The sequence below is a fragment of the Amblyomma americanum genome, chromosome 7 (assembly GCF_052857255.1).
Source record: "Amblyomma americanum isolate KBUSLIRL-KWMA chromosome 7, ASM5285725v1, whole genome shotgun sequence".
NCBI classification, from domain to species: Eukaryota; Metazoa; Arthropoda; class Arachnida; order Ixodida; family Ixodidae; genus Amblyomma; species Amblyomma americanum.
Genome location: NC_135503.1, coordinates 9,263,160 through 9,277,820, shown reverse-complemented (window position 1 = coordinate 9,277,820; position 14,661 = coordinate 9,263,160). Strand labels below are relative to the sequence as shown.

The 14,661-nt window shown below is 46.5% G+C and overlaps 1 protein-coding gene across 1 annotated transcript in view; it reads right to left on the bottom strand.

Annotated features, from left to right (window-relative positions):
• Positions 1 to 1,241: 1,241 nt before the first annotated feature.
• The window catches only part of LOC144098408 (cell adhesion molecule Dscam1-like), a 41,530-nt gene continuing 28,110 nt past the window's right edge, over positions 1,242 to 14,661 (bottom strand). The window contains exons 9-15 of the mRNA XM_077631018.1: positions 12,874 to 12,944; positions 11,742 to 11,970; positions 11,343 to 11,441; positions 10,353 to 10,538; positions 6,924 to 7,079; positions 5,103 to 5,278; positions 1,242 to 4,722 (exon numbers count right to left, since the gene is read on the bottom strand). Of these exons, the coding sequence (XP_077487144.1) occupies positions 4,630 to 4,722; positions 5,103 to 5,278; positions 6,924 to 7,079; positions 10,353 to 10,538; positions 11,343 to 11,441; positions 11,742 to 11,970; positions 12,874 to 12,944 (1,010 nt within the window). The 3' untranslated portion in view covers positions 1,242 to 4,629. The remainder of the gene's footprint in view (positions 4,723 to 5,102; positions 5,279 to 6,923; positions 7,080 to 10,352; positions 10,539 to 11,342; positions 11,442 to 11,741; positions 11,971 to 12,873; positions 12,945 to 14,661) is intronic.

Sequence of the window (14,661 nt, the reverse complement as noted above, 5' to 3'; positions counted from 1 at the left end):
AAGAAAGCCATGCAGTTACGCTTGAAGAACTTAGCGCCTCTCGAGGAAGAGGAGAGGACTAGATAAAAGAAAGCGCAAAATGAAAAAAAAATATTCTCCTTTTTTCCTAAAAGAGTGACTCAGGACACGAAACTCATTTCTTAAAGAAATAAAGCAGCTCGTTACAAATGATAAGTAGCATTGAAAGAATACGAAGCGGGATGTAGTTGAGACAAAAATAAGTGCACACTGTAGAAGCCCAGTGTTTGTGCTAAAAACCAAAGAAAAAAGTATGAGAGAGACGACAGAAAGCAGATTCGTGAAGGCTACAGAAATTGGGTGGGAAGTGGAAGCGGCCCATTTCATGTTTTTTCACAGCGTTGTCGTTTGAGGAACGACGCCCAGTGCAAGGTTTCTTTCCAAGAACAGACATAAAGTAGCAAATAACAGACCACGATCGCCATTACGCACCGGCATAGAAGAGCCACAAATACATTATAAAGGAAAGAAAAGCGCTACAGTCTGATTGAAACGAAAAAGTGCGGCATATTGAAAAGCGCAAAAAAGAGCGGTTCAAGATGGGGCTCCAAGTTGAAAACTTGAGATTGGCAAGATTCTCGGGCACAGCGCATGTATGGGCCACGCTTGAAGGAAAGCGCTCTGCACTTCCGGCGCTTCTTGTGTGAGTGTAGAGGCGCCCGTGTGGAGGTTTGCTTGGACATAGAGAAGTGCGCCATACGACGCTCTGCAAAGTGTGTCTGTGGTTCCCTCCTTGTTGTTTTTTATCCGACTTTTTTTTTCACATAGCACTCGAGGAATAGAAACAGCGAATCTAGAAAGGGTACAAGAGCCGTCCGGACCTTGTCTCTGCAGCCCTTGTAACTTTTCTTTCCTCTCTGATATATTTCCTTCCTTCTTCCCGCCTCTTCCAGTCTCCAACGTTTTATATGCGAAAGCGAGAAGAGAGGGAAAAAAATATCTGTGAGCAGAATTTGTTCCCGGGGTCCTTTTGAATTCGACTCTAAACCACGCTGTTTCAGCTTCCGCTTATATTGTTTTCTTTATATTTTCCTTCACTTCACTCTGTCAGAGGCCGCTCTTATCGGTAGCAAGTCAGACGTTTCTTCTTCAAATTCGGGCGGCGACGGCCCTCTCAGCATTGTAAAAAAGAAACTTCTTTGTGGAGGGGACGATGGATGCGATGTCGTTATTCAGACAGGGCAACCGCAAATGACTGTGTCTATTCGAATTCTTTCTTTTTTGTGTGTGTGCACTCGGCCGAAGCGCGATCGTCGAGCTGCCACTCGAATGTGTTTGCGTGACGAGGGAATGTGGCCCTTTTGCAGCGGTTCCTCTGAATTCACACGATATCTATCTCCTTTAGGAGTTGATTTCCCCGGGGCTCCATCTCTAGGCGTGCGTCGTTTGCAAGAGGGGAGAATTTCAAGCTGGATTGATTCAAGAAGTTCAATGCGCTGATGTTAACGAGCGAACTCGATGCTTTCGCACGAAGTTGCTGGTACGGCGAACCGTAATATGTTCTAAATTGAGAGCAAAACGATGGAGTCCGATAGCCGAGGCCCACATGTAAATGAATGCGCGTCACATAGCTGTGCGTTTAAATTCAACGTAATTTGTCGTTACCCTACCTATATAAGGATACCTTTTCTGAAGCTAATTCGGGCTATTCTTAAAATATTTGTAACGATTAATCTGACTGAAGATTTAAGACTACTTCAAGCGGAAATGAACGCCATGACCAGTTAAAAACGTTACAAGTTCGAGCGGCGGTATTAACTGAGCTCAACCTGCATTACAACGTGAAGGTCTGAATTACAAATTCTGCGTATAACATGAAGGTGCCATCTCAAAGGTCCCCCATGTTTCAAATATGTCACGGCCTAGCTTTCAAATATATTACCATGGCCTAGCTATTTCAGTAAATGAATTGCATCACAACCTTATGGAAGATGCACATGTCTTTGCGGTCGCCGCCGACATAAGTTTGTCTAATGAAGTGTTGCATATTGTCGCTATCCGAAGAGCTGGCTATTCGCTATGGGGATTAGTAGCTGGAACGGTGGATTTAAGGGATGCTTCATGCGAAGCAGTCCTTTATATATCCCAGCCATACGACGACTCTCTGCCTTATGTCATGGCTGAGGAAGCTATTTGCCGTAGCATAGCTGTGCTCAATGGTGGACACGAGACTAATCCCGCAAAAACCTATTCCGTTAGAAATGGACAAGAAAGTTTTCAGTAGCCTAAGCTACGAACGGGCCTCTTGAAAAAACTAAATGTCTAATTTAAGTTAGAGAAGAACGCAAAAAAAATGAAACAACACGACTTTTCGGAACCTACTCGGTTACTTAATGAGATGTGACTGCGAGCGAGTTGCAGCTTGTCTTTCTTAAGCCCTCGTATAGTTAGCCGCCTGTTCTCTGACCGCAGATCGTGGATGTAAAGGGAGGAAGTGTTCCGAGGGAGCGGTTAATATTCTCCGGCGTCGAATGTTTTCTTTTGAAACTAAATGTCTGCATTTGTTAGCCCAGCACGAATCGTTATCTAAAAATAGCTGCGATTTTTGTGTTAAGTAATTCACGGCGGCCGTCTCTATGTCTAAACCTTTTTAATACTCTCCTGGTCCATTCCCACTGCTCTAGGTTAAGTGGAAACGGCAGACTCGTGTTATTCTACTGAAACACGTCAGAAACAGTTCTATGGCGACACTGGAGGCATATGGCTCAATATTCTTTGCGGAGCACATTTTTATCCAACAGGAGAGGCATCGTGATATTCTGTAACGTTCCCTGGACATCTGGCTTCATAACATCGCAGCCATATCACCGGACATAGCGCTTTAAGCTATATTTTGTTCTTTCAGTCTCTGTTTTAGGTTGTCGTTGGCTGTAGCTTCTACCACAACCCTATTTATTGCGGTATAAACTTTTTATGTCGTTAAACAACTGTGTGAAACAAACAGTCTTGTCTGCAACGCTGTGCAGAAACTCCGCTCCCTGAAAATATTAACAGTGGTGGCATCGTCATTATATTTGCAGAACAGCGTAACAAGCTGTGTATTTTTTAATATTAAAGTTCGACTAATGCAAGGAGGCTTATCTGTTGATTGAAAATTGAAAATTGGTTTGGGGGGAAAGGAAATAGCGCGATATCTGTCATACATATCGTCAGACACCTGAACTGCGCGTAAGGGAAGGGATAAAGGAGGGAGTGATCTCACTAGGTTTTCAGCCTTCGTCGTTAACATCTTAACGCACGTGTACCATTCAGGTTTTAAATTGCCCTCCGTAGAGAGTTAACAGTTTGTCTTAAAACTTACGGAGGTACTCAGAGCCCAAAAGGCCGGAAATTCTAGCCATCTGATATACCACTGCCTCCAGGCTTATTTGGGAGGTTCAGCAAGGATTTCTGCTCTTGCAGGAAATGACGGCAGTTGGTTTAACTTTTCAGCTAGCTTCGAAATGCTTACTTAACAGGAAACCTCTCTATATGGTGTTCAGCCTACCCTGAAGCAAGACTTCTGCACTTTTTTGTCAGGTTTGAAACAATTAACGCTATCACGCACAAAACGATTACACCAGTGCATCAATTATGGACATAGATTTTGCTAGTTTCTCATAACACGTGGGTTAACCCTTTAACATACAAGACACAAACTCTACATAGCAGGAAGGAACTTCGATATGTTTAAAAAAACAGCATGAATGAAAGGCTTTAATGCTTGATAATTTCGGTGCAAGCTGATATGTTTGGAATGCTTAAGCGCTTATTTTTGTGAAAAAGTAGCTAAGTCGTTAAAAAAGTGGAAACGTGCGTACAAAAACACCTAGGGCACGCATCACAAGACACAGTTTTCTTGCATAGAACACGTACAAAGACTCAAGAATTTACGTCTAACTTTCTCCAAACATTGTAAGCAGGCTCAATACACCGCGCACGTTTGAACAATATCAACAGGCTATCGATATGTTTACAGCACGGACACAAAATAATTAAATACATAACAGTTCGGCTATGTATAATTTAGTAATTCGGCATATATACACGGAGATGTGCTTTATTTAAATTAACGGGCAAGCCAAGCTCTTAATTCCGTTCGGAGGCTTAAAGTGTATCACGACGACTTTTCTCTAACTTAGCGCACGTACGTTGGTTGCGATGAACATTTTGTGTACTAATTATCACTCTTTGGCTCGTGCGCAAAATTTATAGGCATTACCAGTGGTATTAGCTATTGTCGGGGAAAGGAATATCGTGCGCACAGTGCAGCTTGAGAGGGTATACATATAATGTGTTTCGGCCTGTCGCAAAAGAAAAAAAAATCTTGCAAGAAATAAACGAGCTTAAGCCGGCAGGCAGATTCATTCCAGTGAGTTTTCTGGAGTGGTAAAAAATTCTTGCTCTGGAAAAAGCAAAGCAAAGTATCAAATATAAACAAGGGCGTTTTGCGGCGCAAAACCTGTTGAAAGAGGACGTAAATGTGCTAAAAATGTATCTCAGCGGCATCAAGTAAGCTTGAAGGAACCCGTTCCTTCTTGTTAAACTTGCGCATGCGCAAACGCTCACTGCGTATTATAAAGAGGAAGACAGGTGCGACGTTATAAAATCACGGCATCGTGCTAAGTGGCGTCACAGATTTTTGTCAGTGGAGGAAGACGCGTCGAGAGCGAGGTGGGAGTTGGAACCACGTCCCTTGAGTCGTGAGTAGTTGCCGTCGTATATCTGGGGAAAAAGACAGAATCGTTGTCGTACGATCAGCGCGAAAGAGCATGCACTGAAGTTAAGCACGACAGAGGATGCGTTGAGATTAAGGACGAACCCATATAGTTAAGCAATCAGAACAGACAACTGTTGTTTTCCTTCAGAAACTGAACGCAATGCACTCTGGAAGCCGCAAGACATCCTCAGACTTTGTGGTTCACAAGACTACATTGAGGGCATATAGGGGACCTTCCATCTCGCCTTTTTTTTTTTCTCTGCAAACAGCTAACATAAAAGTGAGCATACAAACAAACAATCGGCCAAAACGGAGCTTTCAGAGCAAGAGTGAGCGGCGGGACCAGAAGGCTTCTGTGCGTCTTCGCCCAGGGTGCCGCACTTACGGACACCGTCTGGTTGGCAGCGGCCAGCGCAGCCTGTGCGTCCCACGGCGTGTCGTACACGGTGGACTCGGCCACACTGCGTCTCGCGTACGACGACCTCGACGCAGCGCCGGCCGCGCCCTGCCAGTGGCCGCTGTTACGGCTCTGCACACAACTCTCGTACTTGACGTGGCTCCCTGCGACGAAGAGGAGCAACGATGACGAAGAAGAAGGCGCATGGATTCCAAAACAACAACTTGTAAAAATACGTGAATGTGTAGTCGATAGCGTCATAGCGCATCAGCCTGCATAGTGGCATGACTTGGCAACTAATGCTGGAAGTGGCCGGAACGGCTGAACGCCTGAAGACTATATAACTTGGGGGATTGCATTCGTTCTGTTTTATTAGCGCAGAACTGGAGATGGCTTAGCACTCCAGACCAGGACAGATGCGAGGCCTCCCAGGTAATTTAAGTCAAGGGTTACGAAAAAGTCTCCGTTGGGACTGCAGCAGTGGGAGTGAAACAATCTTATTGGTAGCCGCCGAGAGCAAACAGGCATACTTTTAAGAGCGTGAGCTCCTATTCATCACGTTTCTCGATTTCCTGGGCTCTGCTGCCAGCTCCCTTCGGCATGAAATTTTCAGAATTCAAGATGGCGGCCCCCATAGTAAATCCAATTGGTGATTGACTGGTGACCTCATTAGTATATCGAATTGGTGATTGACTGGTGACGTCACTGATTTTGTGACTTAATAATTAACTAGTCACGTGACTATACTTAATCGCTTATGACCCAGTAGTTAATGATGTCATCATAAAACGAATCAGATATTTGGAATCCTCTGGGTGAGTAGGACACGTTAGATACCAATATTACTAATGAAGTTAATATTTATTTATGATTAAGCTTAAGTTTAGTTGCTTATAATTAATTACCCGATGATGGCATGATCTAATTGATGTCATATTCGTAGCTCACAAGGCGGTAGGCGCCCGCTCGCCGTGAGGTATAGAAAAGTTGCCTAATCACGTGGTAATACATCGCATGGACCACAGATTGCGCTACCAAACAGCTAACGTTCGTTACTTCGTCTTCCAGACGGTGGCGGCATATTTTTTTTTTTTACTTTGGGCCTGTTTTGAGTAATTACCGCACAATAACTGAAAAATTCTTGAAGCTGTAGAGATACGCCAAGATCGTAATTTAAAGTCTAGCACCATCGAACGAAACCATAAATGACGAATTAAATGGAAGTTTTAGTTTTGATGTTTATTCGGAGCTGCTCTGAACGCGAAATCCCTAACGACGAGGACAACAAAACCGCGGTTGCTGAAGCGATCTCTCAGGGAGCGCGGCTGTGCAAGCCTGAAATCGTCCAATCAAGGGCCACTAAAAGAGCGCTGTCAGGCGAAAAATACGTCCAACACGCACTTCTGCACCAAATGATATAGCACGTTTTTTTTTTTTTCGAGTGCTGAAAACAATTTTCCAAAAGCGTTAGCGGTACGAAACTTTGGCAACTGCTGCTTCTTTCGGTGTATTTTCTCCGGTTGATTGGTTGTTGTTTTTTGTAGTTATTAGTACTAACGGGAATGGTTCTGCATGTCTGTAACAATTTCTAAAGACACGGTTCGAGTTTGATTGCGACATACGTAGCACTTTTTTAGAAAGCTTGACGATCTTTGCTGGAACACCTTGTAAACCCTCGTTGTCAGGCATGACAGCTTCCGTCGCTGTCGCACTTGCTATTATTTGTTAACAAACAAAAAAGACAGAAAATTAGTGCGCACGACATGCTCGAATATATCTCTTCAATGAAATCTCGCCCAGCGCGCTTACCGTGTCCGCCCAGCGTCCGCCTGTAGTAGGCGAGCGCGGCCACCACCGAGATGACGATGATGCCGAAGGACACCGCCACGGGCACCAGGACTTGGGCGCGCAGGTAGAAAGGCACCTGCGCCGCTTCCACCGCCTCTCCGTCCTCGTCCCACGAGCCTGCGGTTCACGGTCAGAGTCAGGTGACGTCTGCAATGCCTTTCGTGTTGCCTCCACCGCGCTCGCTCATCACCCTATAGGTGCTCGAGTCACGAACGCGAGATCGTCAGTGCGATTTTTAGCGATCGCCGCAGTTATAAACCTAGGGTTTAATTATAATAGACGCGACAATCGCGCACAGGCAGACAAGGAAAATATAGACCGTCTCAGGGGTCCAAGTGGTCAAAATAAACCCACTGCAACCTAACAGTTGAGCTGTCCACCATGTTTTGTGCTGTGGCTACAAGCGAACGGCATGCAGGCAACAAGGAAACTCTATACCAGCATACGAATCATACGAGGCATTCGTATGGCCAGTGGTATGGTATAAAAAGAAAAAGAAAATCACGTTGCCGTTGGAAACCACTCATATCCAACCCTTTTTTGCCCGTACTAACGCCTTCAAATACAGTTTTTTTTTTTCGCGTACCGTGGAGAGTTGGAACTCTTAAATGGAAATATACGTGCCTTTTCTGTGTCTGATTTTGCGTCCGAAATTGAGACGTAGCATTATATGATGTTGTATGCAGCGTTTGTTTCACATTTTGCCATGCACCCCTTTATGCGCGCAACTGTACCGCATGATATATGTAACCACTCCTGCTATAGCCCCTGGAATGGGGCTGCAGTATTTTCAAATAAATAAATAAAGAAAAGAAATAAATAAGGGGGCAGGGGTTTATTTATTACTTGTTATAACTAGCTATTCCAGCAATCTATTTTGTAAAAATTATCTCAAATGAAGTCGTAAGTTGAATCTATTAAAAAAGGCGCGAACTGTGCTTTCTTTACTCTTAGATCTACGCAGCTAGTGACGTAACACAGAAGACAAGGCTTTCCAACATGCTGTAATCACCCAAGAACGTAGCGGATATTTGCGCCATTTTAAGAGAGGTGCTGAATAAGATGAATATCACATGACCGCTTGAAACCGTACTTGCCCCGAATGACCCCCCACTTTTGCTCACTGCGCGCTGTGTACTCTGACAAACGACGGAAAACACAGAAACGCGGACAGGCACCCATCGCACTTCGTGAGTGAAAGTCTCGTCCGTCACGTGCGTCAGAGTAGCGAGCAGTGAGCGGAGATTAGGCTAAACTGGCATTCAAGGCGCTCCGTTTTTGAAGCAGCGGGAGTAACTGTAGACACAACGAAAGCAGCGGAGTTTCTGCGCCTCGCACGAGTGGAATCAACTTTCTCCCTGCGCTCTTTTGAATCGTGACCGCGCCATGAATGAACGGCGCCCCAACGACGCGGGCAAACAGCCTCGAGGCAACATGATCTCTAAAAGGGAGAAAAGGCTGGGCCGCTGCAGAGGATCTTGAATGCGCTTACGCAAACTCAGCGCAGATGCCCAGTGAAAGATTCCGCAGATGGCGAGGGAACGGGCGCGCTACAGAATAACTCAGGCGCTCGGGGGCAATTCCATTGAAATCTGGCCGCGTGTTGCGTAGTCGGCCTCATATTTTACGCACTCGCGTGAAAAGCCAAGTGTGATGGGATAGCTTCGAAGTGAGAGCGAGGGAAAGAAAAGCAACCGGAGACTCGAACGGCATCAAAACGGGCGATCCTTCGATACGCGGGAATAAAAAAAAACGTAAATAGAAGAAAATAAAACAAGTTGCTTCAAGAAAACACACGCAGAACGTCAATATTGTTCGAGCCTGGCGACCGGGAAGAAACACCTGCAGCTGCTACCGGAAGAAGTAAACCGAGAGAGGGGGGGGGGGTGCAAAAAGAAAGCTCCAAAATAAAAGCAGCGCGATGGCGGAAAGGGCTGAGGGAATAGGAAGTTTAGTTTCGGCGAGACTGCTTCTCCGGGCGTCATGCGTGAGAGGCATACGTCGTCATAGCAACGCGTTATTCAGCAGCGATATCTGAACCACGCGCAGCCAGTTTCGCTCGCTGCTTTCCCTGCCTTCGGCCACGCATCGACGGGGTTTCGAGAGAAAGGGAAAAATCCGGAAAACAAAAGACGGAGTCAGAAGAGAGAGAGAGGATGATAGATGAGAGCTAGGGTATGGGATATTAGCGGGCTGTGGATGTTTATACCGGCTTCATTACTGGCGCCCATGGCCGGATTCCGACGGCTTAAGATTGGGACCGTCCAGCTAGAAGCCATTGGCTTAGCTCGCAGATTTCGTGCGCTTGGAGACTTTGAGTTTCGAAAATAATTAGGCAGTGTTGAAGTGCGTGATTTGAAAAGTGGCAGCTGACCAGCCGCGGCTGACCTCCAAGCTGTCTTGGAGCATCGATAATTTTTTTTGTTGATTTTTTTAGGAACTGCACAGACGCCTTGAAGAGCGCATCAGCGCTTTCGTAGTTGGAGCGTAGTAGCGAACAGAGCAACGACAAGCTCGTTCATTTTGAATCAAAGTGGTTTGAAAACTTCGGGTCCGCTGTCTCCCTGCGTCAGTTCCAATACGCATACACGTCTTCACTGAAACTTTCTGCGCGCCCAGTGGCTTAACTACTCTCTTCTCTAGCCAATCACAGATGGCTGACATTTCAGCAGCTGGAAATCTCAAATACAGATAACTGTAACAGGTGTTGACACTATAGCTACCTTCTAGAAAAAGGCCGCCGCGGTGGCTCATTGGTTATGGCGCTCGGCTGCTGGCCCGAAAGACGCGGGTTCGATCCCGGCCGCGGCGGTCGAATTTCGATGGAGACGAAATTCTAGAGGCCCGTGTACTGTGCGATGTCAGTGCATGTTAAGGAATCCAAGGTGGTGGAAATTTCCGGAGCCCTTCACTACGGCGTCCCTCGTAGCCTGAGTCGCTTTGGGAGGTTAAAACTCCCATAAACCATAAACCTTCTGGATAAATTCGTGGAGGCTATCCAGGTAGCAGACGAAATTGAAGGAAATAGCTTGAGGCGACACTACGGATAAAAACACTTCTTTCCAGTGACCAAGGCAAGAAACAAGCAGCCCAGACCACCGCACTGTCTTGGTCTCTGGAAAGAAAAAGTGTTTTCTGGCCTATTTCCTATACAATGCAAGAAGACTAACTTGCTCGGGGGAAAACTTTAACAGAAATCAAAATGTTCGAAATGACTCTTGTCTCACACACTGCTGCAACTCTTATCGGTGCTGGAGGGCACAAAGCATGCCAGTGCACTGACGGTGCCAGTTACTGCTGGCACTCACGGTAACAGTCGCTCAATTTGTGTGCTGAAGCATTTTGTCGTCGAAAACGGTGTCCGTTGAGCTGCGGACGGCAGGGACTCACCGCGTCCCAGCGTGGTGAACGAGGCTGGCCCGGAGAGCTGTCCCCGCCCTTCGAGGTTGTAGGCGGCCAGGCGCACCTCGTACTGCGTGTCCCTCTGGAGGCCACGCAGCAGCATCCGACGCGCGTGCGGCGGAAAGTACACCGAGCGCCAGGTGCCCTCGGGGGTCTTGTACATCACCAGGTACTCTGCGTCGCGGCACCAGACCGTGCGCGTGCGATGTGGCGCTGCGCTACTCAACTCTACTCAACCCGTTACCACGCACGTGTAACTGCTGCAGCAGTGCATGAACGTGCCATCTGATTGCCGTTTGGCTGGCGAACAGCCGAAAACGAGGATTGGGTTCCATCAGAGTAAGGCTCTTCTCGAGGGAATCTTCTTACGAGAAAAAACCTTTGGTAATTTCCATACGCTCCTAATTTACCGTCAACAACATTAATACAGCAGGAAAAAATGTGCCATTAAAAAACTTCATTCTGTGGGAGTGTATAAACGTTTTGTCTATCCTTCTGGGCGCAACTATGTTTCAGAAGTCGAACCCACATTTTCGAACCAAACACTAGCCCAGCCAAGTATGAAGTTCGCTCTTCTGAGCGTTTCCGTGGAGGATGAAGAGCTCCTTAAGAAACTTGCATAGACGATGGCCTCTCTTTTCCTTTTAGGAAATTCTGTTAGTGCGTTACTGCACTGCAATAATTAAAGTGAGCAAAATAAAAACATAAATATCTCAGCTACGCAGGTGCTGTCTTGTGAAAATGCGAGAGAAAAAAAGCAGTCTCATTTCGCGAAGCATTTTGTAATTTGTATTTATTGTCAACGTTCATTATATTTCTGCCAGGGGGAGAACAATATTAGGTCATCGTAATTTACTATGTACGCTGCTAAATAAGAGTATTGTTAGGGACCCGAAGACAGCCCCTGCTTTTTAATTTGGCAGCAAGCTCCATTCCTAAACTTCACCGTCCCTATAGACCTAGCCCATTGAAACTCACGCGTCACACCGTCCGTCGGCTTGTGCTTGGAAGTGACGGTCAGCAGCACCGAACAGCAGGTCACCTCGCTGGTGAAGAAACTCGGCGGCCCCGGCATCCCTGTCGGGTCGACGGGGACAGAAACGAACGAGCCCAGTCAGTGTCTGCGCGCCCCGCCCTCGCCACTCAATTATGGAAACACGAGGCTGGCCTCTTTGATTCCAGCTGCCCCGAACCGCGCGTACACCGACTGCCGGAGGTAGGGTTAGCGCAGCGCGAGGGAGAGAGCGATGTACAGGAATGAAAGAAAGAAGGTGGAAAGAAATCACGGCAGACTTGGTGCCCGAGATCGAGCGGGAAGGATTATTGGCCTCGCATGCGAACGCCAGTTAAAAGGAAGGCACCGGGAGGGGGGCTTACCGGCCGCGAAGGGGTGCACCGCGATTTGGTGCGACGAAGGGCTTTGTCCGGCTCTGTTGAAGGCCTGCACGATTATGGAGTAAGCCGTGCTGGGCTTGAGCTCCTTGAGCACCGCCGACTCTGCGCCGCCCGTGACGGTCTGGTAACTGTAGGGCAGGTTCGAGTCGTACGCCTTGTAGCCGACGTAGTAGCCCTGGATCTGCCCGTTCCGGTGCTCGGCGGGAGGTCCCTTTTTTCGTAAAGGTAATGAGCGGGATGCAAGTTGAAGCGATTCCCAACCGAGACGATGAGGGGGCAGAGGAGGAGGGAAAAGTCTGTGTGCGCTTAAGGGGAGGTAGGAACAGCACAGCAGCAGCAGTATCATTAAGCTCGCATTGATCGAACGCTTAGTTGAATGGATTCGTAATTACGCCAGGTCTGTAATGCCATTAGCCGCCCTTTGTTCGTCTTCATTCATCAATCGTGAAAAAAGCGCCGATTTCTCCTTACGAATTTTTTCGTTAATTTATACTTCGATTTATTGTGCTGTGGCGGAAAAAAAATAATTTATATATGGTCTTAGCCTTGGTTTCTTGTGCTTCTGTTGAAAGACACATTTTCATTTCAACCCGCTAGTGAGCTAAGTTTATTTGAATGACGCTAATGGCTAGCGTGTGTTTGTAAAAAAAAAGCTTCCGCTATAAGATAATAAATAGATTGCACGATGGGTGTTCCTTGAACAGATTGGAACCACTTGAAGAGTTACGGTTTGGTATGACACGACTTCTTTCAATCTTCGCATAAAAGGCCTGTCGTTTAAAATACAGTCATTTAGAATCCCCTTTCGTCCTATGGTCATGCACAGCGCTTGGAGCTTTTCATGTGGTTCCTCTCATCCGGGTGATTGTTGATATTAATAAGGGAGAGCAAATTTTTAAAGAAAACTTGAAGTGTTTACGCGAAAATTTTTTCTCTTGGATCACTCGCAGATTTTATTTCGATTTAAAAGCATATAGGTGCCAGGTTAAGCATGAAAAAAAAAAGCCGATGAAATGTACGGTAAAATTTGCAGCCCCCACAGCTATCCCGTAGCTATAATCAGAGTGCAGCAAATGTGCTAGTTTAGGATAATGAAGAAAGAAAGGGCACAAACCTTCCACGTCACCATCAGCTCTTTTTCTCCGAGTGGAGTCGAATGCACGTCTGTCGGTGGCGCTGACGGAGCTGCAATAAAAGCAGGGCTGTGAGTGAGGCACTTTTTCTGCACAGCGCGTCACAACATTTCGAGACTCTTGATTACGTTCGACGTGGCTTCTGGTTGCGGTCAACGTAACGCTTCGAACGTGACTGCGTGCCCGATATCTCTTTAAGGCACAGATTGTTTTGCTGAGTTGAAAGAAAAGAAAACATTAAGGCGCAGAAACACAGCGCGAAGAAAGAGCGGGCTAAAAGAGCTAATTCTTAAAATAAGACACGCGCAAACTTTGAAGGAAACTTTAGTGCTATATATTCTTCGTCTAAAAGATAGTCGTGAGTAAAATACAGCCGTATTTCAGGCGCAAGAAAATAACCGTAAACTTTTTTTTTCATAAGTTATTCCAGCAACGATGGTCGGTGAACACGTAGTGCAGCTATAAGCCCAGGCATACGGCCGTAACTGTCATGCTTAGGATGTAGCACTAGTTTCGGCCTTCAATCTGCAGAGGTAATCTCATACACGGGTCGGTGCAAGCTTCCCAAAGATGATCAGTAGTCGCTGATTACCATGACTGCCAGGTAGTCTAACTTGCGGAACAATGCATGCAAGTTGAGGCAGCATTTGTTAGAAGAACACAGAGTACTACTTTCGTGGTCAGGTAGCTCGTCTGGCCAGGCCATGTGACTAATGCTTCGTCAAGCTTCTTTTTTTCTCATGTCGAGCAGAACCAAAGAGATTCTCAATATTAACCCCAGGGAAAGCTGGTGCCACCGTCCATGCGAGTTCCTTAAAGATCACTTCATATCCTCCGCGGGGACTCCGACAAGACAAGGTTTCTTGATTGGCTTGGCTAATGTAGGGCCGTAAACGCAGATTCTGCCTCGCAATCAGTAGCTGTGTCGTGATGCTTTGCTCTGTGTAATTTCAATACTGTATTTTTCATCTCCTCAATAAATTTATCACAAGTGTTATGCTGTTATGGAAACTTTCACAGCTTATCTGCGATGTTTACCTCGAGAAGAGCAGTATTGTTAAGGCTTAATCCACATTTTATGCCCAGAAATACCCAAGCCAAATTCGCAACCTTGTCTTCCCGGCATTCCTGCGCTTTTCCATGGTGGATGAAGTGCAACGCTGACTGCTCTTCGTCTGGGTAATACCGGAAAACTCTGTGGAGCAGGGCGGCGGGAGATTTCGACTGCCCTTCCAGCACTATATACAGCCGTGCTGCACCAGCACCATTTGGTGACTGCCGCCGACGTAAGCAGTGGATTGCGTACTTTTGCTGCGCAGAAATCTCTAGGGCGAACGAAACGCTTTACTTCGAAGACGACAAGTTTAGACACAGAGCGGGGGCGGCTACCAGTTACAATACGTAGCGCGAGAAGCTGCGGCGATGGCCGAGTGGCCCAAAATATCTGGATACGAAGCAGCCAGGCTTTTGCCCCGGCTGGTTTGAATCCCGCTCGGGGGTGTATTGTTTTTCTGCGTTATACCGTTCTGACCAAAATTTTCGCAGTATTGGTTAATCAATTCGGCTTCATAGTGGTCCTGTCATTGTTTAGTTCTGCGAACCGGAATGCTGCAATTTTTGGTCGCGCTCTACTTATTCTCGAAATGAAAGAAAAGGAAAAAAAAAAGCGAGCAAAGCACGCGCGCATCAGTGTAAACACAATCGAGCATTGCAGATGATTCCACGTACATAATTGGAATAGCACCGCGAAATGATCAAAAACCAGAAAC